The 25,876-nt window shown below is 42.1% G+C and overlaps 5 protein-coding genes across 5 annotated transcripts; 2 read left to right on the forward strand and 3 right to left on the reverse strand.

The window, feature by feature from the left end:
* Position 1: 1 nt before the first annotated feature.
* On the reverse strand, positions 2–5,676 carry LOC5508624 (E3 ubiquitin-protein ligase KCMF1). The gene is made up of 6 exons (XM_032377330.2): positions 5,434–5,676; positions 4,097–4,264; positions 3,759–3,898; positions 2,130–2,231; positions 1,363–1,793; positions 2–979 (listed from the first exon to the last, which is right to left on the reverse strand). The coding sequence occupies exons 1-6, from the start codon at positions 5,447–5,449 to the stop codon at positions 655–657; spliced, it is 1,182 nt and encodes a 393-aa protein (XP_032233221.1). The 5' UTR covers positions 5,450–5,676; the 3' UTR covers positions 2–654.
* Positions 5,677–7,374: 1,698 nt separating this feature from the next.
* LOC5508608 (protein DD3-3) lies at positions 7,375–14,305 on the reverse strand. Its single transcript, XM_001629153.3, has 10 exons — positions 14,204–14,305; positions 12,995–13,140; positions 12,575–12,652; positions 10,929–11,271; positions 10,103–10,315; positions 9,325–9,679; positions 8,988–9,050; positions 8,436–8,734; positions 8,155–8,226; positions 7,375–7,840 (listed from the first exon to the last, which is right to left on the reverse strand). The coding sequence occupies exons 2-10, from the start codon at positions 13,136–13,138 to the stop codon at positions 7,464–7,466; spliced, it is 1,944 nt and encodes a 647-aa protein (XP_001629203.2). The 5' UTR covers positions 13,139–13,140; positions 14,204–14,305; the 3' UTR covers positions 7,375–7,463.
* A 1,998-nt stretch (positions 14,306–16,303) lies between these two features.
* LOC125567919 (spore wall protein 2-like) lies at positions 16,304–17,095 on the forward strand. Its single transcript, XM_048728945.1, has one exon. It carries the CDS (start codon positions 16,304–16,306, stop codon positions 17,093–17,095), a length of 792 nt encoding a protein of 263 aa, XP_048584902.1.
* A 663-nt stretch (positions 17,096–17,758) lies between these two features.
* LOC5508625 (cytidine and dCMP deaminase domain-containing protein 1) lies at positions 17,759–21,051 on the forward strand. Its single transcript, XM_001629123.3, has one exon. The coding sequence runs from the start codon at positions 18,037–18,039 to the stop codon at positions 19,570–19,572; it is 1,536 nt and encodes a 511-aa protein (XP_001629173.1). The 5' UTR covers positions 17,759–18,036; the 3' UTR covers positions 19,573–21,051.
* Positions 21,052–21,791: 740 nt separating this feature from the next.
* LOC5508609 (protein DBF4 homolog B) lies at positions 21,792–25,591 on the reverse strand. Its single transcript, XM_032377357.1, has 7 exons — positions 25,487–25,591; positions 24,744–24,874; positions 24,322–24,423; positions 23,681–23,904; positions 23,383–23,597; positions 22,674–22,857; positions 21,792–22,367 (listed from the first exon to the last, which is right to left on the reverse strand). The coding sequence occupies exons 1-7, from the start codon at positions 25,530–25,532 to the stop codon at positions 21,956–21,958; spliced, it is 1,314 nt and encodes a 437-aa protein (XP_032233248.1). The 5' UTR covers positions 25,533–25,591; the 3' UTR covers positions 21,792–21,955.
* Positions 25,592–25,876: the final 285 nt, after the last annotated feature.

Consider the following 25,876-nt stretch of genomic DNA (forward strand, 5'->3'; position numbering starts at 1 on the left):
CTAGAATTCAATTATTTATTGTATAACCTAGCTCTCACCTTCACGTTTAACTATATTTGCACATCATAAGCTACAGTTTAGCAAGTCTTCAATGTGCACTGAAAAAAGGTTTGAAATTACTAATTGCACATTAAATAGAGAGAAGAGAAATCAAGCATGTATGCAAGTGCACTACTTTAAGTGCTCCAAGTGATAAACAAGCTCTAGTAAACCATACCTTCTTTGAAGAATACTTCATTTACCAAATTCAATAAAAAGAATTCAAAAGCCTCCCAAATAAGGTGATGAAAATGGATGCTTCCTCACACTTGGTATTTTTCTAGGCTGGCAGAATGGTGGCTACAGACCAACTTTACGTAATTGGAGTCTTCAGGAAAAGGATAAAAACAATAAGCAACAATTACTTGACAAAAAAAAAATAACATGAAAAACTAGAAAGCACATTTGCATTTAGGTAGGATGCCTACTACTCATTCAAGTAACTACTGTTCTTTTTATTGGTTCATAACCTGCCGTTCATTGGTTTACTAGTTGTATGACTTGTTGGAGTCAAACAGGCAGAGTGCCTTGATATGGAAATTCATCTCCAGTGCCAACCACAATGGAACAATGTCTTCTTTTCCAGACAGATAGGTCTTGAAGACAAATATTGCGCTAGGATTCCTTATCATCCTCTGTTTCTAGATTAATGATTTCAATGTCCTGATTACTAGGGTCTGGATCAGATTCCAGAGCATGGTTATCTGGCTTGTGGTACTCAAAGCTTGCCCCTCCGGCTGCACCTCTTTCTATACTGCCTTGATGAAGGGTTAATTGTGTGAACTCATCCTCTATGGAATCTTGCCGATCAGCAAATTGCTGTTTTCTGAGTGCAGATCCAAGGGTGGATACTATTAAATCTTGCACAAACATGGCTCTATCTGCTCTCTGTTCTTCTAGCTCCTCTTGGTCGCTCTCAGATAATGCAGGCTCATTGGCTCTGGAAGAACAAGAACAATTTACACCAGACAATCAGTATGAGAGGGGGTACTGTATAAGTACAGTATGTATACACAGATGTCTTCACAATAGAATGACATAGCAAGCTTTACAACATCTATCCATCTACCACAACCTATCACTATTTTACGTTAGGAGGGTAAAGTGTTGCAGGCCTGTACCGCCATTTTTTATTGAAGAATCCTCAAATTTTACCCATATGCTACATATGCCTGTGCCTGTATGAGTCTACAATTGAAAACATCTTATAGCTAGCATGGGGGCAGGGCCAGGCTACTCTCAGTAAGCTCTAAAGTCTGCAAATGCCAATGTACATGAAAAGACAGAGGCTAGGCTAAAAAGACTTCGCAATAAAAAACTTACCTTGACAGAAGAAACTGTGAATTGGAGGAGCTGTTGGATTCTTGAGTAGTTGCCGAAGCAGAGCTTTGAGTACTGCTGGCTGCCATCTGTCGTCGCTGTGGAAGTCGCTCCAGTCTCTCCCTAGTCTGCTGCACCTGTTGCCGCTCTAGCTGTAACTGCTGCTGTAGTAGCTGTAGCTGTGACTGGACGGGGGGCTGTGCTTGCTGGGCAGCGCGCCGCACCCCTGATAACTGGGATAACAGCTCTGCAATGGGGTCCATGCTCTCACGGAAGCTAGATGTGGAAGAGAGTGATGTGGTGGCACCAGACCCACTGCTTGATGAGCTACTGAAGTTCATTGCACCTGCTCTTGGACGTGGAGGTCTTGGGCCGCTTACACCCCGGCCAGGGTGGAACATTCTTCTCACATGTCGGGCAGTTCCTGGTTCATCGTAACAAGAATTAAGGGAATAACATGTGATGGGGAAACAATCATGAACAATCATGAGTAACAGGGCAGTTAATAGATTATTCTAGAATTAAAATATAAGACTAACCTCCAAAAGGAATAATACTGTATGTGCTGGGCAGGTCCCTAGAAAGCAGGTTAATTAACGCTTACCAAGAGCTGAATACCATTTTTGACCAATCAAATGTCCAGATAACCATATTTATCCCTAACATGCTTTCTAGGGACCGGTCCCTGGTCATTAATCTTATTGTAAGTAAGATAGATAGTCTTTGTAGCTATCCTTTAGCTTATGGGTAAATAACTGCTGCAAGGATATTAAGTCCCTGGGTGTTCGATGGCCCAAGGTAAGATGTGCTGCAAAGTCATCTGTCACATAGTTTGGGTCCCCTCCAGGTAAAGCAGCACACACTGGACATACCTGAAAAAATAGCGACAAGATAAAATAAGTGCATGTTGCAACACTCTGTTTTCACAAAGGCCTAAAACATATTATTTCAATCATATACAGATTTATTTCCCTGATTCAAACACACCTACACAGACTTACTATTTATTGTACAGCCTGTCTGTAGTCTTTCTAGTTAGACCACCTTGGTACTATTATGTGGATGGCTTTATATTCATATACTGTTATGTGGATGGCTTTCTATTCATATACTGTTATGTGGATGGCTTTCTATTCATATACTACTATGTGGATGGCTTTCTATTCATATACTATTAAGTGGATGGCTTTTTATTCACATTCTATTATGTGGTTGGCTTTCTATTCAAATACTGTTATGTGGATGACTTTCTATTCATATACTATTATGTGGATGGCTTTCTATTCACATTCTATTATGTGGATGGCTTTCTATTCACATTCTATTATGTGAATGGCTTTCTATTCACATTCTATTAATGTATTAATTCCCCAGCGTATAATGCACACTTTTTTACTACCAAAATGACCTTGAAAAACGGGACATGCATTATACGCGGAACCCATTGTTCTCAGTATGATAAAAAGCGGAAATCAATAAGAAAATGCAGGGAGCCCATTGTAGGCGAGAAACAGTCACAAAATCACTTAAAAATAACATAGTAAAAGGTATTCCAAACAAAGAATATCTTTAATTTCCTCATCATGTTTTGTAAAAAAAAGCCCTAAAACTCGCCAGAAAATAGCAATAATTTATGCTTCCTTCACAATTTTCTTGTTGTCGACCATGTTGGAATTCACTCAACCCAGTCTCTTTGCACTTTGTCCAAAATGGTGGTAATTGCTGTGATCGAACACAAGCTCGCATTTTGATGTTCCATGTGAATATACAAATGTTCAGCAATGAGAATAACAGCTTTACAGTTGTGCTAAGATGTGTTGCTTATGCCTAAGAGCTTCAATAAGTGATTATCACCTTCAAGTTTAGATGTAAGCATTTACCATACTTATGTATAAATAAAATGAATTGTGAATCGGAACATTTATGTCATCTTGATACTTTTGTTTCTTTCTTTTCTTTTTTTTTTCATTTCCTTGTTTTTGTTGGGTGGGTGGGTATTATATGCGAGTTTTCATTTTATTAAAGGCCTTGAAAATTGGGGTAAATACGGTATGTGGATGGCTTTCTATTCACATACATTACTATTATGTGGATGGCTTTCTATTCACATAATGTGCAGGGTTCAAAATAGCGGCTAGCTGGCTGTTTTCTGGTCTTTTCTGGCTCTTTTTATCTGTATTTCCCTCTCATATTTTGAGAATGCAGGCTTTTTTCCCCACGAAAATCCACAAAGCCGGCAAAATCTAGAGAATTTTAAAAACTTTTTTTTAACTCTGGATGTGGATGGCTTTCTATTCAAATACTGTTATGTGGATGGCTTTCTATTCACATACTATTATGTGGATGGCTTTCTATTACATACTATTATGTGGATTGTAATTAAGTCGTCCAATACATACCACTTCTAGTGAGGCATCTGAGTGCTCCGATGTGACATGCTCCAATAAAAGAGCCTCTGTGAACCCTATCTTGCTACAGTAGGGGCACGTGAATGACTGGGGCTGATCAGCGGTGAAGGCCTCCCCTCCATAGTACAAGTCTAGTCAAATCAAATGGTAGTATTATTCTTATGTATACACCCTAACAAGCTGACCACTTTCTTCCATAGTACAGACATTTAGCAACAACGTAAGAAATACATTTTTTGCTGAGTACAGTTTTCAGCAGAAACTTGGGATGAATTTGTTTATTTTATTCAGAATTTACTGACAAGCTCCTAGCTGTTTGCAACACTTACCAAAGTCAGCTCTGGTCAAAATACACTGCATTGGATGATCGGCTGTGTGGCGTGTTGTAGTCACTCCATTTTCAAAGCAAGTTGCACACAAATCGTAGTCATAACATATTAAACATTTGAATCTTTTGCCACGGAAATTACCCTTGTTACATGAATCACAACTGACACCTGACAAGAGAAAAGTTTAAAACATTAGAAGCTGAAAAAACAATGGCAGTCTATCATAATAAATATGACATATTATTTGTTTGCCATTTTGAAATGTGCCAAGGTGGTAATAACAACAGCTGTATACACCCAACATTAAAACGCCAAGTTACATGCAATTCATATAAGAATAATATAAATACAATTGATATAAAGGATAGTATTTTACTATTACATTGAGACACAAATATTGTCTCTTTCTATAAAATTTTATCATGTAGATTATAAAAAGGTGATCACGATTGAACAGTAATTGAAAGATTGCAAGCAAAATCCGAGCTAAATTAGTCCACTATGACTATGATCATCATCATCATTATCATCATCATCAATATATCCATCATGGTAAGTATTATCATCATATAAACATGAATTTAAGTTATAGAGACAGAAACTTTCGAGGAAGTGAGCCTGTACACTGATGATAATGTATTTTATTGGACTGGGAGATAAATAAAGGGCATGTGTCTTCCAAGTATTTTGCTTCCAAGAATTTTGCTCGCTTACTTCACACTTGCAAATTGAATCACTTTATAGTTTTTTTTATAAAGTTCTGTTTTCACATGTCTTTATGGCACTGATAGCTTTCAAATTGTTCCTGTACTTTTTCATAACTAAACCAGACATGGGGATTGACAATGACCAGAACAATAAATAAAGCACAGTATTATCCAAATCCCCAGTCATATTGATGCCACAATAGTCATTCTACTAATCAAGCATTGTACAGAATTTGTTTTTCCAGGTATGGTCAAAAGGAAACCTCTTATATTCTCACTCTTACAGAACTTGCAAGATAACTAGCGGTTCTTTGGTATAAGTTTACCATGAAAGTATAGCTATTTTACTATTCCGTAATAACATTAATGACTGTTAGGTCATTTTTCACTAAACTCGAGCTCCTCAGTTGCAAATTGCTGCTGAGACTTCTGATGATGACAGCAGCTCTGCTATGAAATGTTCTGTACTTCCTTGTGATTTACAAGCACATAGTCGTGCAAAAGACACTGGACAACAAATTCACGCGCTCATGGGAAAAAAAAAACCTAAGCAACAAAAAAGAGGCGGCAGCGCGGGACTAACCCTCGGGTATTTTGTTTTTTTCCGTTTACAAGTCCAGTCGTTCTTACCTTCGTGTCGAGACATAACTCTTATATGTCCCCCAACTTGTGTCTTTTTTCTTGGCTCTTCTGGGACTAGAAAACGTCACTTTTGGACTCCAGAACAAGTTCATTGGATAATATTTCCTATGAATGCCATAAAAGGTATTTTCGTAGTTTAGTTACAGCTCTAACAAGCTTACAAGCTTGGATAAATGCGAGGAGCGAATCTCTACGTCCCGATCAACTTGGCCGACACATCAATGCGCAGGCGCGAGAATATCCCGGCATTCACTGCGAACCCGAAATTGCCGGAGATAACTAGATGACCAAAAAACACTTCAGGAAAAAATAATTTAGGAGAAATTGAAAATTTCGATAGAGGTGAACTAAAGTATTTTTAATAATCATTTATATTGTTTATTGGATGTGTGTGTGTGTGTGTGTGTGTGTGTGTGTGTGTGTGGGGGGGGGGGGGGGGGGGGGGGGGTGGTGAAGGGCTGCTTACTTATACTCGAAATTGCCGGAGATAACTAGATGACCAAAAAACACTTCAGGAAAAAATAATTTAGGAGAAATTGAAAATTTCGATAGAGGTGAACTAAAGTATTTTAATGATCATTTATATTGTTTATTGGATGTGTGTGTGTGTGTGGGGGGGGGGGGGGGGGGGTGAGGGGCAAAACAGCATCATTACCTCCTTCCCAGCTAAAAGCTTATGTAAATATGTACCATCAATACCACCAATCTGAAAAGTAAGTAGGGGGGGGAGGCTTTGACATGAATCGAAATTCGTAAATACATTGATGGAAGTTACTAAAATTAAAACTGCAAAAGATGAAAATAGTAGGGGCCACACTTTAGGGGATAATGATTTTCAACGCCAGCCAAAGGAAAGTCGTAAAAATGCAAGCAGAAAGGAGCATCACATTAATTTATCTATTTTGTAGGGGTTCTGGGGTTCTCCCCGGAACATTGTAAAATTCCAGAATTTTTAGGAGGCTCGGAAATTGATCAGAATACCTGTTCAAAAAATAAAGCCCTACTCTAAACCCTGTACCAAAAATTAAGGCCCTCCCCCAAATCGATGCTCAAAAAATATCATCCCTCCCCCCCCCCCCCCCCCCCCCCCCCCCCCGTTAAATAATGACCCTTCCCTAAGCAGTAGGAGATGTACATTGACTTCTTTTTGGGGCCACAAGAAGGCATATGGCTTCTGACATTTTTAGCACGCTAAACCCAGCTGCTACATCAAAGATAAGCTTCAGTTTTATAGCCATACCTGTCAACTCTCCCGCATTAGGCGGGGTCTCAAGATTTTGGACCCCTTCTCCCGCTATCTCGCGTTGAACACCAAATCCCCAGCTTTTTAGCGATTTTTATCGCTTTCGAAAAATTATTCTATAGAAAATCGTCATTTTTGCGAATTTTCTATTAAAATATTTGAAACAATAATTCCCTTGTGTAACGCAATTTATCTAACAACCTCGTGAGATCTATAAGTGTATTTGTTCGTGAGAGCTTTCTATACAACAAACGCATGCAAGGTTAAACCCACCCCTCCCCCAAAAATATACCCTACCCCTCCCCACAAAAAATCTCAAGCCTTGAGATTTTCGGAGGTTGACAGGTATGTATATCCCACATGTTTAAGAGCATTGAGGTGACTCTTCCAGGATTAAATGAGAGGCCAATACAACTGTCAGAAGTGGTCACTATTTCGGGGTATGCACTGTAAATCGTAACTTTTTGCTTTAGGATTAAATTAATCCAGCAGTGGCATAACGACCATATAGGGGCTGGAGTGGGCCGTGCCCCCTCTATTAGTTTCTAAAATTATAAGGAAATGAAAGAAGCTTGACTGAGTGCCCTCCAGTGTATGAATCTCTGCCATGCCCACCCCCTCCCCCAACATTTTGAGGCCTACTTCTTATTATGCACAAGGACGATTAAAAAAAAAATACCAACAGCTTAGATAATTTCTGCATTTATTACTCCTGTTCTAGATAGCTGAATTACATATTGCTTTTTGCAATTTAAATAATTATGTTTCTCTTTAATCACTTGACGTAGAGACGTCCCTTCTGGCTCCTGTTGGAGAAGTTATTGTTCCTGCTGCAGGTGTAGTAATAATCGCCCTTGCCTAACTGCAGGACCATGCCGGCATAGGAGGCGGGTGCGTTATTCAGCTGGTTGTTCATGGCACCCTTGGTGTCAGGGGAATTGCCCTTGCATTCCGCGGGCCCATTCTTGCCGACAAGACATGAGAAGTAGCCGCTGCTGGCGAAGCTTATGGCGACGTCTTCCGGTTTGGGGGTCTTATACGCGTGGCTCGTCCATTTAACCTGGGCGTTCTTGAACAGCTTAGCCCGTTCCCAGGGAAGAGGGTAGTTGTCTGCGGGGTCCATGATCTCAACGATGTTGTTACGGTCAGTACCTGTTAAAAAGTTAAAGGAGAAGTGTCAACCATTTCATGTGGGTCACGTGATTTGACACGGTCATCTCCATTAGAGGGTGGCGATGACTAGCCTTATGCTGTGTTTACACTTGAGCGTCAACCAAGGTTCAGTTTGTGGTTAACTGAACCCCGGTTAGGAGAAATGCGTTTCAACAGAAATCTATTTAATTGTCTAGGTCTTTAACATCATTAAAAGAACTGAAGGCTTTTTTGACAATTAGCCAGACACACGAGAGATTTGAAACATAACAGGAACTGTACACTGTTCCGGTTATTGCTGTAGTGATACGTACCAGCGGTTCCCTCGCCTGAGTCTCCCGCCTGTCCGTCACCAGCAGGGTTCCCGTTGTTGTGTGAATTGGATCCTGCGGGAAACAAGTCCGAATAAAGCGTCAAATGCTAGGGAATGAGCTTACTGTTATCCACATCCAAAGCGGGACACAATTCTAAATCAAACAATCATGTTTTTTAACCGCGTTTTCCAGCTCGCCCAATCGATCCCTTATAAGGGCATTAAAGAGCATAAATGGGATTTGGTAACAATTTTGTTTCGCTTATTTTGATTGATATCCACCTGTCCACTGGATGTGTAGAAGATCATTGGACTTAATGGTCAGATCATTAGGGATGAAGTCGTATTCCACGGCGGGGAAAGTCTGCACGATGTTCCCCCTTTTGCCGCGCACGTTCAGGTTATAGATGTCCTGGTCCTCGGAGACAGCCTTCGTCCTTGTTATCAACTTGAACAGGTGGCTACGGTCCTGAAAGGTGCGTCCATACTGAGCGGTATTGATAGCAAGGCGGAGTGGTTGCATCCCGGCTCCAACGTCCACCACAGGGTTCTGTTGGACAGGGGACATCTTCATGGCGTTCCTGTTTGATCCAAGGTTTATTATTGGATTATTTGCAGACATTATTACAAAATAACAATCAAAAAACGCATCTTCAGTGTACCAAATAAAATCGTTTTAAAGCCAAAGGGATTGCAGACAAGCCTATGCAAATGGATTTTTTTTTTCTGGCTCTATAGCCACTGAGATTAAATGAAGGTTGACAGATCTCCTAAAAATGCACTACGCATAGTCTTAATGAATTCAACCATCACAAGTACCCATTCAATACTCACAAGTTCTGGTTTGATGTGGCATCGGTCTGCCACGGGTCATAGTCATCAGTACTGATGTTGTACCTGGTTTATGGGGAGGGAAAATGTGTTTAATCTAACGATTATTTTAAAAAAACGGGAAGTTTAAGCCTATGCACCTAAGGTTGGGGGACTCTCTAAAAAAGCAGACAGGGGTGACCGTCCAATCTTTTAGGGCATTACATTTTACTAACTGCTATCCCTGCATACCGCCGGGGGTATAGCACTTGATTGAGAGCACAAGATATCGCACTAGGCTCTGATCGCGTGGATTCCACTCAAGAGAGCCAAGCTACACTAGCTACAAAAAACATCTTACCTGATACGAAAAATGCATCTGTAGTCCTTTCCGGATGGGAAGCTTGGGATAGTCCAGGTATAATTGAGTGGAACTCCTTCTCGCCCATTACCGAGATGGTTAACCCTAGTCCAGTTCGCCTGCTTACAATCTGGTTCGTCCAGCCTAACTAAGCACTCCTTTTGGGTGTGGCCGTGACGAAGTCCCCAGACGTACTTGTTGCCCTTGGCCTTGCACTGCTGTTCATTTCCAGGTGCTGTTTCCAGGTAGTTGGTAAACTCCGTCCAGGTTCCCCCATTGGCAGCACATTCCTTGGCGTCGTTGTATTTCGACCAGTGCTTGGCATTGCCATTTGAATATTTCTCAATGCATTCCCCTGTTACAAGTAGAACATTTACATTATGAGAGTCAAAAAAATATTTTTATTTTTATTTTTTTTTTCTATCTTCAGCTGCTTACTGTCTAAATAAATGCAAATCTTCTTTTCCCAATGAAAATGAGCTATGATTTGCAGTGCCTCAACAAGTACCGAACTATTGGGAGGAGGGGGGCATGATACAGAAACAAAAAGAAAATATTGGGGACACAGCCATGCCCCTACTGGTCACTTCCTGATAGGTTTTGAAAATATTAGGGGGGGGGACGTGCCCCCCTAGTGCCCCAACCCCTGCTATGAACCTGATTTGTCTACCCCTCCCCCAATCAGGTTGGTTCGCCCAATATAGCAAGCCAAAGCACAAAAAATAAGTTAGCTTAGCATCTTCAAAATTTTGCAACAACTTCAAAATAAAGGTTATACCTTTGGTTTTCATGTTAAAGCTTTCTTTTTTGTAGTAGCTGCATCTGTCAGGGTCAGTTGTTAGAACAGCAATATCCTTCCAGTCAGTTGGGTGCCAGTATGGATAGTAGTCACGTTCTTCTGGGCACTCATATCCACGGCGGGTACCACCAGGGTTCTGCCGGGTATAGATGCTCTCATCTCCATTCAACTTCTGATCAGCTGTAAACAGGCCTAGAGGTACAGCAGAAAGTATAAAATAAAAAAGGTTTAACTTAAAACTATGAGCCAAAATTACAAGGTTTACCACCTTGGTAGCTACAAACAAATAGTGGCTACCTCAACACTTTGCAAAGTCTAGCCAGAATTGTGAATAGTGAGGGTAGGGGGCTGTCTCTTTTGGGTAGGATACTTTTTTCATGGCCAATACAGTACTTTATATTTTTGCTGTGGGCCAGGTGGCGGGTTGGGGAAGGGGAGTGGAGTGGAGTGGAGAGACTAGAGTCATCCAGTTAGTCAGTCATTTGGGATAAGAGACACATTGTATATAGGGTTCAAGAGCATGCTGCTTTAGTCTTCAAACTTATTAAGACTTGGAAAACAGTGTCCTTTGCTCCTACCCCAAGTTTCATATTTATCCCCCATTTTTTTATACTAATCTGAAAAGTGTATATGTGTATCTGATTTTGATAAGGGCAGTTCTTTTGACCATTTAGTAGACTAGTTTCTCTTCTCCTAGCTTACAGTTCTTATAAACTCCCACAGCCTAATGGCTTCAGACCTGTGGATTACATAAAATGAAGGAAAACGCTTGGCTTTTGTTTCAGGGAATGTGGTACAGGCTTACCCTTGTTTCTGATCCTGCGACGGCACTTATCATACCATTCCCATGCCTCATGCATGACGTAGTCACTCTTAACATTTCCATTCTTCCTGCCCTTGTATTGAGCTTCACTCTCTTGAGATCCCTTATCGGTTGCAGAGTAGCCTTGAGTGTTAGTTTTGGCGCCATTACGAAGGGTGTCCTGTTGACGAGAAGAAACATCTTCCTGGCACATGTATTGCAGGACCAGTTGGCAGTTCATCTTGTGTGGGTCGGAGTCCTCATTCCCACCACAACCATGCTGGTTAGTCCACTCCATGGTAAGGTAGGTCTTGCCAGATCCACTATTGCTGCTCTGGAAGTAGGACTAATGCAAATATATAGAAAACTAAATTTTAGTACATACTTTGAGAGCTTCTAAAAAGCCAAGATTTGCTGATTAGTTAAGGGGTGCACAAGTGGCACCATATATGGAAAGTCTAAGATTTGACTGTTCATGCAAGGAGTGTTCATTGAATACCTGGAAGGGGGAGGGAAGATTTTGACTTGGAACACCTTAAAATTTTAGAGACCCCTAGTTGCTTCCTTTAACATCCCCCAGGATCCCCAAGCCCCCACCTCTGTACAAGCGAGTGTCCCACTCCCACTCCCCTTCTTCCTCCCCACCCCCACAATCCCCAGCCTACAGGTCAGTACACAGGGTACAACTGGCCCAGGGGGGGGGGGGGGGGTACTCCAATATCAAACAGACGGGGATCATCGTTGTTTTTTTTTAAACAACCATAAAGATACTAAAGTGGGCGTGGTCGGGTTATGTTTTAACCCTAAAAGATACTAAAGTGGGTGTGGTCGGGTTATGTTTTAACCCTAAAAGATACTAAAGTGGGTGTGGTCGGGTTATGTTTTAACCCTAAAAGATACTAAAGTGGACGTGGTCTGGTTATGTTTTAACCCTAAAAGATACTAAAGTGGGTGTGGTTAGGCATTAATTTTACCATGCCTAACCATTTTTTTCCATGGGTTGTGTGATTTTTTTTGCTGGTTAGTGATCTAAAAACACCGATTGACAGCGCTCTTTTATGAGCTACAAGTTTAATGAGCGATGGCTATCATAGCACCCTAAAAGATACAGAGATAAAAAAATTTAGGCATTCTCATTTTCACCCCTAAAAGATACCCAAGTTCCCAAATTTACGTCCTTAAGGATATAATGATGATCCCTGTCCAATGTATATAGGAGTACCTCCTCCCCCCCCCCCCCCCCTCCCCCCGGGGAACTGGACTGATCCAGTGATCTTTCTTTTTGTGGCTACAAGACCACAATATGTATATTTGAGTATTACCAGCTGATCTAAAAATATTACTGTTTATAAAGCAATCACTTTTGTGAACTATAAGCCCTATCTGAACATAACATAGTACATATGCCCCCTACCCCTGCCTGTCTTCTGTCTTGCCATACCACGTAAATACACAGGGTGTGCACAATGTCCCCCCCCATTCCACCTTTCTTGGCTAATAAAAAGTGGGTAATTTCTCATTGATGTTTTCATTTTCCATATAACACCCCCCCCCCCCCCCCCCTACGACTGTGCACCCCTCTCGCTTGTCTTACCATGTGGAAATACTTTGTCCCCAATCTTTCTTGAGCAAATAGCCATCTTTCTTACCATATGATACTGTTCGTCCTCGTTTCTAGCTGCACCACTTGTTTTGTCGCCAACATTATAACCTCCTCGATTGTTGTTCTGTGACAATAAATCAGAGGAATATAGTAGGATGACACTGTTTGTAACATTTCCAGATGTTACAAAAATAAGTAAGGCATTATTGTTTTTTTTTTAATATAGTAACATGAACGATTTATCTCTCGATAAACTCTAATAATATCGAGGGATTTGAGCTACTTACAAACTTTTGAAACAAAATGTACTTGGATTAAAAGTTCTTTCTTTACTTTGCACAGTATCCATCAGTATGTATAATATAAACATTTCTTCGCAGTGTAGAATGGAATTATTTGCATATCGTTGAACTCGGCCTTACACCTAACAGAAAATAGATTAATATATTCAATCATTTCCACTAACCTGCGAATCGAAGGCCCTGTTAGCGTTCTGCCTATTGGCGCTCCTCTCGTTCAACCGGTTGTTTGAACCCCTCGGGTTGTGCAAGTAAATATCAGCGATGGCAGATCCGGCCAAGGCGAACAGAAAACACACGACAATACGCATATCTGATAAAAACAAAAACTAAACTAAACTTCGAAATAGCTAGAAAACAGTTTACATTGGTGATAAGGAAGTGTATAGTTGTGAAAAGGAGCTAATTTGTAGAATGTCAAAATGAAACCCAGCACAAATGTCACGAGATACTTGTCATTGTTTTTGATTGCCTTATTTGGAAGTAAGGGAAGAGTGTTTTCATTTCCGGTTAGGATTGGGAGGAAACTTCGCTTCACTATTTTGTGAAACGCAAATTTCATGATTTACGAGCAGCATAAGCGATTTCATGGTTTATTAGAATTTAATAGAATAAACAAACTCTGTTTCTACCGCCGTTGCAAAAAAATCATAAAAATAACCAAGTCCAAGAGAACCTTCAAAAATTCAAGGGCATATGCAACGAACACCCCCTCCCGAAACACGTTAAAATGGCATATTTTGTCGTTTGAATATGTTCTGATGCCGAAAATATCCATGTTAAAAGTTGCTGGGGAAAAATAGCTGTTCCTTATTCCCAGGCGAGACAATTCTTTTTTTGTACCAGCCAGTATTGGGTAAGAAATAATTGCCCGTATAACCGATCGGGATGATTTTTCCCCAAGCATCCGCTCCAGCGCCCCCCAAAAATATTCCCAGCACAACTAGTTGACTGCACAAATTTGATCAGAACCATTCGGGACGATTTTTTCCCAGCAACCGAGGGGTCTACCATCTTCCCAGCCAGCAAAAAAAACCGGCTGCGAAACAGATATTTTGCGGAACAGAACCGTTTTGTGCTCTTAAAAATTAGTGACAAAATGGAATTTTGCAGCTTGAGATGATTAAGCAAATTTACTGTCGCCAGAGAACGTTCTTTCGGAGCCCCAAAACCTTTTTAACTCAGCTCGAGGCAAATTAGCTCTCAAGGCTTTGGCTTAGAACAAGGGTGTACGAGCTAGACGGAGTTGGAATCAAATACAAATGGGCTCGAAAATGGTCAAGATGATTTCCTAAATCGCATAAGGATAATTATTCTCCTAAAACTATCAATCACTTGTCCAGGTAGAGAAAAGGCATTTAGTGTTTCATACTTACTGGTCTTAGGTTATCCTGTAGCGGGACGTGCAGCGTACAGGCCGTTCACCAATTGACTCAATTTGCCCTTGAGTGTTACCGACTTTAACAGCCTAAGAAGGTTTGTGATTGGCTAGCCACCAAATAGCCTATAGAAAGAGTTTTATCTCCGTGAGAATGAGTGTATTGTCTTGAAAGCTGTACCAATAAACACTAAAGACCCGTATTTAGACGTTACTCTTGTTTTAAAACCTTTTGTTCTACTTGTTAACTTTGTTGGCCTTGTTGTACTTTCTACTCATGTTCCTCCCATAAAATTATATTTCTAACCCGAGATTCCTCATAAAAAATACACAACACCCGGAATTTTAGGCTTGCATCGAATTTCTCGTCAATAAGACATTATGTCTATATGATGTTTATGAAGGGATTCACCAAGTGCCTTTGTTTCTTTCACGTTGTAAATAAACACAGCTTGGCCGCTCCTTTCAGGGACAGGTAAAAAATAAACACTTGTGTTATATGGCTATTCTCAGCAAAAGCTCTTTCGATTCTTATGTAACCGGTTATTGTTTAGCGAAGTGCTACGAATGCCGACGCCAAAACAATAACAGTTTGTTTAGTCACTACTACGAAAACAATCGAACTTTTATGCGTATATATCAAATAATACGTTATTGGGCCTACCGATAAAAATATTTAAAAAATTGTCGTAGCCGAAGATAAATCAAGATTGAACAGACCCGTTCCAGGATTTTGGGTTGGGGGGGGGGGGGGGGGGGGGGGATTCGTTTACCCAGCGGACCATTTTCCTTATAGCTCGTCCTAGCTCGCAGTGTTACTCAATTTCCCCTCTTCAGAGCGGAGCTTACAGTCGAGTGGGGTGGTTTTTCCGAACATACCCTCTTTTTTATAAGAACGTCTAATTTTATTGTAAATAAGAATATAATACCCAATGAATTATTAAGAAGAGAATTGCACTAATGATCAATAACAATAACAAGGTTGTTGTATGAGCAAAATTTTATTCTGCATTTTAGAACGCATCAGAACTAAAAAAAAAATTCTGCTACTGACCCTCGGCATGTTCTTAAAATTTGGTGAATTCTCAGGCTGGACGTTCTTATAAAAAAGCCGAAAGCCAAAGCACCCAGCCACGTCAAATATTAAACTTTGTTCTATACGATACGATATCGCCGGCGTAGTGGCTTAGGGAGAGGGGAAGGAGAGGGGACTCAGGGAGAGGGCGAAGGAGAGGGGACTCAGGGAGAAGAGGAAGGAGAGGGGACTCAGGGAGAGGGGGAAGGAGAGGGAACTGAGGGGGAGGATGAAGGAGAGGTGACTCAGGGGGAGGGGGAAGGAGAGGGGACTCAGGGAGGGGAAGAAGAGGGGACTCAGGGAGAGGGGAAGGAGAGGGGACTCAGGGAGAGGGGGAAGGAGATGGGACTCAGGGAGAGGGGGAGGAGAGGGGACTCATGGAGGGGGAAGGAGATGGGACTCAGGGAGAGGGGGAGAAGAGGGGACTCAGAGAGAGGGGGAGGAGAGGGGACTCAGGGGGAGGGGGAAGGAGATGGGACTCAGGGAGAGGGGACTCAGGGAGAGGGGAAGGAGATGGGACTCAGGGAGAGGGCGAAGGAGAGGCGACTCGGGGAGAGGGGGAAGGAGAGGCGACTCGGGGAGAGGGAAAGGAAAGGGAACTCAGGGAGAGGGGGAAGGAGAGGGGACTCAGGGAGAGGGGGAAGGAGAGGGGACTCGGGGAGAGGGGGAAGGAGAGGCGACTCGGGGAGAGGGGAAGGAAAGGGGACTCAGGGAGAGGGCGAAGGAGAGGCGACTCGGGGAGAGGGAAAGGAAAGGGAACTGAGGGGGAGGATGAAGGAGAGGTGACTCAGGGGGAGGGGGAAGGAGAGGGGACTCAGGGAGAGGAAGAAGAGGGGACTCAGGGAGAGGGAAAGGAAAGGGAACTGAGGGGGAGGATGAAGGAGAGGTGACTCAGGGGGAGGGGGAAGGAGAGGGGACTCAGGGAGGGGAAGAAGAGGGGACTCAGGGAGAGGGGAAGGAGAGGGGACTCAGGGAGAGGGGAAAGGAGATGGGACTCAGGGAGAGGGGGAGGAGAGGGGACTCATGGAGGGGGAAGGAGATGGGACTCAGGGAGAGGGGAAGAAGAGGGGACTCAGAGAGAGGGGGAGGAGAGGGGACTCAGGGGGAGGGGGAAGGAGATGGGACTCAGGGAGAGGGAACTCATGGAGGGGGAAGGAGAGGGGACTCAGGGAGAGGGCGAAGGAGAGGGGGCTCAGGGAGAGGGGGAAGGAGAGGCGACTCGGGGAGAGGGAAAGGAAAGGGAACTCAGGGAGAGGGGGAAGGAAAGGGAACTCAGGGAGAGGGGGAAGGAGAGGCGACTCGGGGAGAGGGGGAAGGAGAGGCGACTCGGGGAGAGGGGGAAGGAGAGGCGACTCGGGGAGAGGGGAAGAAAAGGGGACTCAGGGAGAGGGGGAAGGAGAGGGGACTCAGGGAGAGGGCGAAGGAGAGGGGACTCAGGCAGAGGGGGAAGGAGAGGGAACTGAGGGGGAGGATGAAGGAGAGGTGACACAGGGGGAGGGGGAAGGAGAGGGGACTCAGGGAGGGGAAGAAGAGGGGACTCAGGGAGAGGGGAAGGAGAGGGGGAAGGAGATGGGACTCAGGGAGAGGGGGAGGAGAGGGGACTCATGGAGGGGGAAGGAGATGGGACTCAGGGAGAGGGGGAGGAGAGGGGACTCAGGGAGAGGGGGAAGGAGATTGGACTCAGGGAGAGGGGCCTCATGGAGGGGGAAGGAGAGGGGACTCAGGAAGAGGGCGAAGGATAGGGGACTCAGGGAGAGGGGGAAGGAGAGGGGACTCGGGGAAAGGGAAAGGAAAGGGAACTCAGGGGGAGGATGAAGGAGAGGTGACTCAGGGGAAGGGGGGAAGGAGAGGGGACTCAGGGAGGGGAAGAAGAGGGGACTCAGGAAGAGGGTAAGGAGAGGGAACTCAGGGGGAGGGGTAAGGAGAGGGGACTCAGGAAGAGGGGGAAGGAGATGGGACTCAGGGAGAGGGAGAAGGAGAGGGGATTCGGGGAGAGGGCGAAGGAGAGGGGACTCAGGGAGAGGGGGAAGGAGAGGCGACTCAGGGGGAGGGGAAGGAGAGGGGACTCAGGGGGAGGGGAAGGAGAGGCGACTATGGGAGAGGGGACTACGCAGGCTAGATACGATATGTCTAACGCACCCCTTTCCCTAGCAAATCTTGGATACACGCATGTAATTTCTAGATGTTGCTTTATTATATAAAACCAAGGATCTTTTATTGATAATGCCAATATTATTAAAAACTGCATATTGTGCATTATAGCCAGTTCTTCGAATTTCGATGGTAAAATCATCTGCCTTGCAAACATTTTTTTGGCTACTACGGCATTGTGTAGGGTTCGGTATGATTTCTTATAGTCGGATGAGAAAAACTCTCTCTTCGCATCGTAGCCGTAAATAGCCGCAGTTCTATAGAGATCGATAGAGTTATTGTTATTCGATTGGCACCCTGTGTTATATGGCGTGGTTACATAGCTATTGTTTCGTGGCAAAAATCGATTACTTGTGTTTGGTTTTGTTTTGGTTCGTTTTGTCCTGTTCCGGCTGTGATCATCTGAAATCCTTTTAAATTTTATCTTTACACGGTGTTATGGATTTACAATACGTAATAGCGATGTGAGTACAGTACTGTTCCGTATCTTATGCTACTGTAATCTGTAATCCGTTGTTAGCAGGTTCAAACTGCGAGATGACGAAATCATTCACGCACGTATATTGTGCTTGGTATCACTTTCTTGGAAATTCAGTAGCACGGTAATGGCGCAGGGTAGCGGGACGGCGTACAAGGAACTCAGGGAAAAGATCTCCAAACGGGACCTTTTTGCTTGTCTTGCTCTTTGGACCGAGCGCTGTCCTCATGGAACCAGCGAACAGGGTATTGAGCAAGGACAGGATGTTAAAAGTGATGACAACGATGAAGTGTTTGAAGAACCCCCGACGAAGAGGCAGAAAGAAGATGGATTTATAGAGCAGAATGTGGAAACAAGAAATCAACCTAATGTGAACGGGGGTAATGGAATAATCAAGGAAGTTTCAGAGGCCAAAAAGATTCTAAATAATCAATTTATTTCAAACAATCACAAGTTCCAAGAATCGGAGGTGGCCCCCGGTTTCCAAGAAACTGCAGAGAAAGTGAAAGTAAACAAAGTTGGTGTTGTGGTTACAGATGCTGACGATCAGATTGTTGGGATGGATTTCTCCCATGACAATATGCATGCTGTGACAAGTGCCTTGATTGGAAACCCTATCCGGGCTAGAGGGGGAACTGTGTATGTGTCAAGAAAGCCATGTACATTTTGTATCAAATTGTTGGCTGAATTGAAAATCAAAAGGATTTTTTACCTGCCCTTTGAGCCAGAAATCCCTGTTGAAGATGATTTGTGTAATGCTGAGAGGATTCAGAAAATCTGTGGAATTGCAGCATCAGTTGCCGTGCCACACATAAGCGATTGTATTCTGAAAGACTGTCTATTAAAGGCCTCACCCTTTACTCATAACAAAGCTGATTATAAAGAGACTGCACTTGAGTTTATGAAGACGTACTGGAACAATGACTGGTTAAGTAAAGCTAGCCGTCTTCTCATGTGGCCAGAATTTCAAGATTTGTGCAGTGAAGTTTCAATTCAGGTCAAGAAAATGTTTGATTGGTTGGCCATTGTCACAATCTGTGATGTCCCAGACTGCACTGAATTTGTTTCATATGACAATTCAGGTAGTTTGAACAGCATAATAAATTCTGGTATATTTTGCCCCAACCCTGAGAGTACAACCTGGCAATCCCTGGCACTACACATGGTCAGAATGGCTCATATTCTGTCTAAATACTCAGATGACCCCACAAGAGGGGTAGGTGCTGTTATCCTTAAAGAAAACAGCATTGTAGGAGCTGGCTGGAATTGCTACACCTCGGATGCACTTTATGGTGATTTCCCTAGAGCTGCCAGTAAGCATGTGCACATCAAGAACAAGAGATACCCCTTCTCGATCCATGGTGAGCAGAGTGTCATTCTTCATCGCTTTGTCACTGACATCAAAGATGAATCTACTACTATATTTGTCAATAAGATGCCATGCGATGAGTGTGTTCCGCTGATGCTCAGAGTTGGGGTCAAGAATGTGGTGTTTCCACCAGAGAAAGCTAAGAAATTCCATACTCAACTGAAAGTTAACCTTCTTAAAACCAGTGTAGCATCAGGTCGGCTGAGAGGGTTTGTAGCAAGGCAGTCTTCTGGCACTAGTGCTATCAAGGATTCTGAATCTAGGAATCAGTTTAATGATATTATGAAAGACTAGCATAGTGAACAAAACCTGACCAAATTTCATATTGTGCCTGGTGTCACTCTTAATTTATCCTTGAATTACATTTCATTAGTCTAACTACTGTTATGCAAGGAATTTTTTAAGCATTGAAATTTCATGAAGTATTCTTTATATGACCCAGGCACATAACCAGGAGTTGCTCGGTAAGGATATGTAGGTGGTTGGGGTGCAGTGATAGATATCATAGGACAAAAAACATTATTGATGATCCTTAAAAAAAATTGGCTCACTTTTTGGCCTGTACCCTGACGTGCCTGTGGCCGTTACTTAAGTAAATTTTTTATGTTTTGGAAAATCTTTTATCTAAGGTATAAAAATATATTTAGAAATATTTTTCCATGTACTTCTGACACTCTGAGAGAAATTTACCCAGGATGCAGAGGTTGATTTGCTTCCATCAATAGGCAAGGAACTTAGTTTGAACAGAATCGCTTTTTATTAATTTGGTGCTTTTATTGGTAGCTTGCACACTTAGGACACTGAGAATAAAGAAATTTTGAAATATTTAGCAGTATTTGGTGTGCTGTCAGAATCTTTATTTTGTCCAATACAACTCAAAATGATACTGAAAGTCTGAATTTTATTATTTGTTTAATTTGATATTTTCAAATTTCAAAAATTTGCTTATTCAGGATAGATGCACTCTGGTAATTATAAGTTTTCTGATAACAATGAATGTAATTTTGTCTGGGGTCATAAAACATAGCCACCTAGCAAATATAGGCCGTTTCATTATTTGTATTTTTTACAAGTATTTTTTTTATTGGACCTTATTCGAAATGTATCTATTTAAAAGGCTAACTTGGTAGTTGGGATGTTTTTTTGGCCCAGAAAAATAGAATTAGAAGGAAATAATATCTAATAAAATCGTAGTTAATAGTTAATATTAACTATGATAAAATGTAACACACGGAAATATCTTTGATTTACCGATGTTATATACTCTTTTTTATAAGAACCTTTTTTATAAGGGCCATTTTTAAGAACAATATAAAAACCTACTTATTTAAACAATGTTATGACTAATTAATTTTTAACTTAACTATTTTAACTTGTCACGATTAATTTTTAACTTTTAATATTTTAATCAAATTGTCAATTATCATCATTGTTTATATTTCTATTATATTAAGCTTTTAGTTAAAAAAAATGTAAAGCGCCATTCAGCCTTAGGAAATGGCGCTATAAAAATTAAGTATTATTATTATTATTATATAAGAACGTCAAGGCTGAGATATCGCCAAATTTTAACAACATGCTAAGAACATGCCGAGGCTCAGATAGCAGAAAAAAATTCTCTTTTAATCCTGATGCGTTCTAAAATGCAGAATCAAATTGTGCTCATAGAAACAACCTTATTATTGCTACCGATCTTTAGTGTAATCCTTTCCTTATAATTCATTGGGTATTATATTCTTATATACAATAAAATTTAAAATGCTTCAAAAATAAGAAAATTAGACGATCTTTTGAAAATAAGAAAATTAGACGTTCTTATAACAAAAAAAGAGTGTACGAGGCCAAAAACATAAATACGACTAGCCTTTAACACCGGAAACAAAAAAAAAAAAATGATACTGCCCATGATACTAATGAGAAACAGCGCATGGTTTGTAATCATTGTCGGAGTTCCAAGAAACTCGATGTGAAATTGAGTTCCAATAAACTACGTGTCAAACTAGATTCCTAGATAGTGCATCTCAAAGTGAGTTCCTAGAACTAAACTACGTTTTAAACTGAGTTAATAGAAAGTGGTGTCAAAGTGAGTTCCTAGAACTAAACTACGTTTTAAACTGAGTTAATAGAAAGTGGTGTCAAAGTGAGTTCCTAGAACTAAGCTACGTGTCAAACTAAGTTCCTAAAAAGTAATGTCAAACAGAGATCCTAGAACTAAACTACGTGTCAAACTGAGTTCCTGGAACTAAACTAAGTGTCAAACTGAGTTCCTAGAAAGTGCATGCCAAACTGAGTTCCTAGAAAGTGGTGTCAAACTAAGTTCCTAGAACTAAACTACGTGTCAAACTAAGTTCCTAGAAAGAGGTGTCAAACTGATTTCCTAGAAACTACGTCTCAAACTAATTCCTAGAAAGTGCGTGTCAAACTCAGTTTCGAATAATAGCCCCAGAACTTCGCAAGCTGATTTAAAAAAGTAGTGAAAAGAATGTGTCAGACTGAGAAAGAGGGGCCCAAGATTTCACACTTGCAGACTTTATTGTTTTGTTTTGTTAGAATCACTTGCACTCTTCCTAGACCAAACTGTTGGTGTGACTAGTATTCCGTCATGTGACACGTAGTAGGTTTTCCTTAAATGAAGCGATGCCCTCTATGTCACGCACTCCATGTCATGCACTCAAAGTCACGCAATGTCACGAGCTGTTGAGGCTCTAATCTTGTCCTCATGGAGGGATGTCCGACCGACGACGGCGGGTACAGTAAAGTAAGCCGATCCCTCAAGCGCATGCCCAGTGTGCTCGCAAAGCCGAGCGCTCCGACGAATCATGATCCTCAATGGTGACAGTAGAACCGAGTCGTACTCGTGCTCCGCGTGATGGCGTTTGGATGGTGTGACGTCACGTCCTGCGCTTCTACGCCTTTTGTCTGCCACTGTGTAATATCCGCCCTGTAGTCTCCTGAGTTTTAGTGGAGTTACGGTACGTGTAGGTGTGTGTTCAGAGGAAGGGAGGTGTCGATGTCCGAGGTTGCGGGTGAGACGTGATGAGCTGGAAGGAGTTTGAGAGACTGATTGCGATGTTGTTTTGGACGGGGATCTGTACGAAAAAATAGTTTTAGTTTAGTTTTCCGATCACTGAAAGGGATCTTATAATCTTAAGATGCGTGTTGACCCGTGTGACGAGTTGATGTTTCAGGCTCAAAATAATTCAAGTGTATTTTAATTTTAATATGGTCTGGGCAAGGGAGGATGGAAGGGGGAGTTGAAAAGGCACGAAAAGAAATGGCAGTGGAGGGAAAGAGCTTTTTTTCCATAACAGTGTACACGGTTCTATGACAGCCCCCTCTATTCTGTAGCGATGGATTATCCTGGTTATGATGCGCCAGGATTGTCCTAGGATTACCTTGTCCGCCTGTCGTGTTGCCTGGCCCGGACACTTTGTACAAACTCCTGTAGCGTTCGTCCGGACCGGATCAACTTGTCGACACGTGAGTACTTGTCCGATTTCATGGCTTGCTGACGGTGCTTTTTACTGGCGAGATGCCTGGTCACGCCCTTATAGGTCACGTCACACACCTCGCAGTAGCCTGGAGAAGATAAAAAACCAAGATTATCCCATTAGAACAAAAGTCCTTTGGGAGTCACGCCCTTATAGGTCACGCCACACACGTCACAGTAGCCTGGAGAAGATAAAAATCCAAGATTATCCCACGAGAACAAAAGCCGTTTGGGAGTCACGCCCTTATAGGTCACGCCACACACGTCACAGTAGCCTGGAGAAGATAAAAACCCAAGATTTGCTTAAACTTCTTTGGATTCCGGCGAGCGATTTTTAAAGGGCTTCAAAAAAAAAGAAATGTCAGCAACACGTTTGTAATCTGTTTTCACCAAATGAAGAAAAACAAATTCTGAGAAGAAAAAAAATAACCACCTACAATAAAATTGTACGTCTTTTTTTTAGTTCAGTGAAGAAATATTGCATCAGTTTCCTGAAATAAACCGATGGGAATGGATAACTTCTCATCCGTTTTACTTTGATAGGATGACAAAATGGCGGCTATCAGAGACACTTTAATGCGTTCATCGACACAATCCTTATGTGCCGCACAAACCTGCTTTTCCTGTAGATCTTGTCGCTTTGCGCGCTTGTTCCGCGCGTTGCCTTGGTGATCGCGTGACACATTTCCTTGCCTGGCGCGGCTCGGACGAGGAGGACTTGGCACGAGTCTTTGGTGCTGTGACGTCATCGAATGGTCCGTACCCAGGGGGCGCGTCAAAATTAAGGCGTGGCCACGACTTCATCTCTTTAAACAAGGGGCGATAATTGCTGAATAGGAACAGGGTATATAATGAGTAACAGGGGAAAGAAAGATATAGAATAACCTTTACCCTTATATATTTAAATCTTACCGACTTTGGTCCTCAACTTTGATAAAAGCGCCCCGAAGTTTTCGGACCCTGTGACTCGCTTGCCTCTTGCCAGTCCCTGCGCGGCTGGTATTACTCTCTGCCCATTTCAGAAAGTCTTCGGCGGATATTACCTTTAGATCCCAGGCCCTTGCGGTGTTGATGACGTCAGTGCTACCCGTGGCGGGGTTTGCCCTGGCCTTCAGTACCATAGCTTGTGCACGTGACTAGAAAATTTGAATATATATTTTTTTTTCTCAGAGAGGGTGTGGGAGTGATAAAGAGAGGAAACTGACTTTAAGATTTTTTTTCAGTATTGGACGGACAGGTATTTTGGCTCCTACAAAAGTCTCAGATGCTATAAATTAGGTTATATTACGCTTGTGTCTCTTTGCGTCCCTATTTAGGTTTAAACCAACCTAGAATCATTCGCACTCTCGGAAACATGTTCTATTATGCTCCCTACGGAAAAGGAGTGTGGTGACTTGATAGCAGAGAGAGGGGGATATTTCAAAATATATAGAAGTGGGTTTATTAGAGAGGGTCTCAAAAGAGATGCAGGTCTTGATTGAGCTTTTACCGTATTTACTTGGTCGCAAGGACATAGTCAAAGAATTACCTTTGTTAAGAATCGCGTTACTTACCATGCCGGGTTTGTTCTTTAATCGAGGAGAGGTTCTACGCACGGCAGTTGGTTTGTCTGTGATCACTGCCGTCACATGTTTCCCCAGGAACTTCTCAGTGCTCTATGGTAAAATGGATCAGGCTCATGTCTCGACCAAAACACTGTCCCATAATTTGAAGGGACTATGTTAGCCGCCATTTGTCATCCTAGCAAAATACCAAGTGCGAGAAAAAACTATTCCACATTTTAGAGAAATATACGTATAAAACGTGTAAAATTTTAGATAGTTATTTCAAAAACTCTAAAGTTAATTTGTCTTCTAATTTTGAATCAAAACAATAACGAAATTGTTGCTGACTTAAGGGCTATTTAAAAAAGTGCTTGACCTCGCTAAATATAAGTGTTTACTCTAAGTTTTTTCTTCTTTTTTGGATTACCTACCCCTCCAAGGCGGATAATGGCACCTTCAAGGCTATCACGTGACTTGCCATGCACGTCAAGATAGAAGGCCTGACCGTGCAAGGGTCTGGGTGCGAACAAGAGGTGACGTCTAGCCGGGGTTCTTGTGCGGGCTGAAGAAAATAAAAGACCGACATTCAAGCTTTGGGTTTTAAAACTACTACGAACTGTCAAGTTAAGGGAGGCGTATAAATGCTTTGCACTCGGTCCCGAGTTTTTTTAGATAGGCTATATAAAAAGCAACGTTCACCTGCTACTTATTACAAATCATCACTACTGTGAGGTTATCATTCTCGGCTGCAAAAGCGCCGGTAAACATAGCAGCATTTTGTGATAGGGGACAGAAGAAGAGTTTACTCACTCGTGGCAGTTTTCCGTTGAGAATTACCAGAATCATAAATGCCTTCACCCTGAGAACAACTATTTCTCCAAGAGAACTGTAAGATTCACATCTCATCGCGCATGAATTTCACTTGGAGAATGTTAAAACTCGCATCTATTTGCCTATAATCAAATCGGCTCTATTTGCCTATTCATTTCGGGCGCGATTATTTCCCCTGAAAAACTATTGATATCATATCTTCACGCACGACTGTTTCCCATCGAGAACGGTGGTAAGAATCTATCATCTGTTTCGCGCGTGACCATTTCCCTCAGAAAATTGCAAGAATCCCATCCCTTTTCGCATGATTTTCCCTCCAAAAGGAATGCATAACATCTCTCACCTGATTGGCGGGATCCCGAGCTCAAGCGAACACGTGACGAAGGCATGATGAACCTCGAGATGTTACTTCGCACGCGCGCTTTAAGAATTTTAGCAGCAGCGTGATTATGACGTCATTAAGTGAGTGATGAAGCACTTACTGTCACTTCCCTTTTCTCCTATTGTCATTCCATTTCATCACTGCATCAGACTTGATATTTCCCCGCGAAATGTAGCAACAAAATGTAATACTTCAAAATTTAATACCTTTTACCACAAAATGCAAAATCCTTTTGAAATACTTTAACATGTTTCCACAGATGAATATCCATACCTTTTTCTACACCTATTTTAATAAAAGCCGACTAAAAGTGGAAATTATGTTTGCCTTATACCAATGGTAAAAAAAAAA

Source organism: Nematostella vectensis, chromosome 6, assembly GCF_932526225.1.
Source record: "Nematostella vectensis chromosome 6, jaNemVect1.1, whole genome shotgun sequence".
Lineage (NCBI taxonomy): Eukaryota > Metazoa > Cnidaria > Anthozoa > Actiniaria > Edwardsiidae > Nematostella > Nematostella vectensis.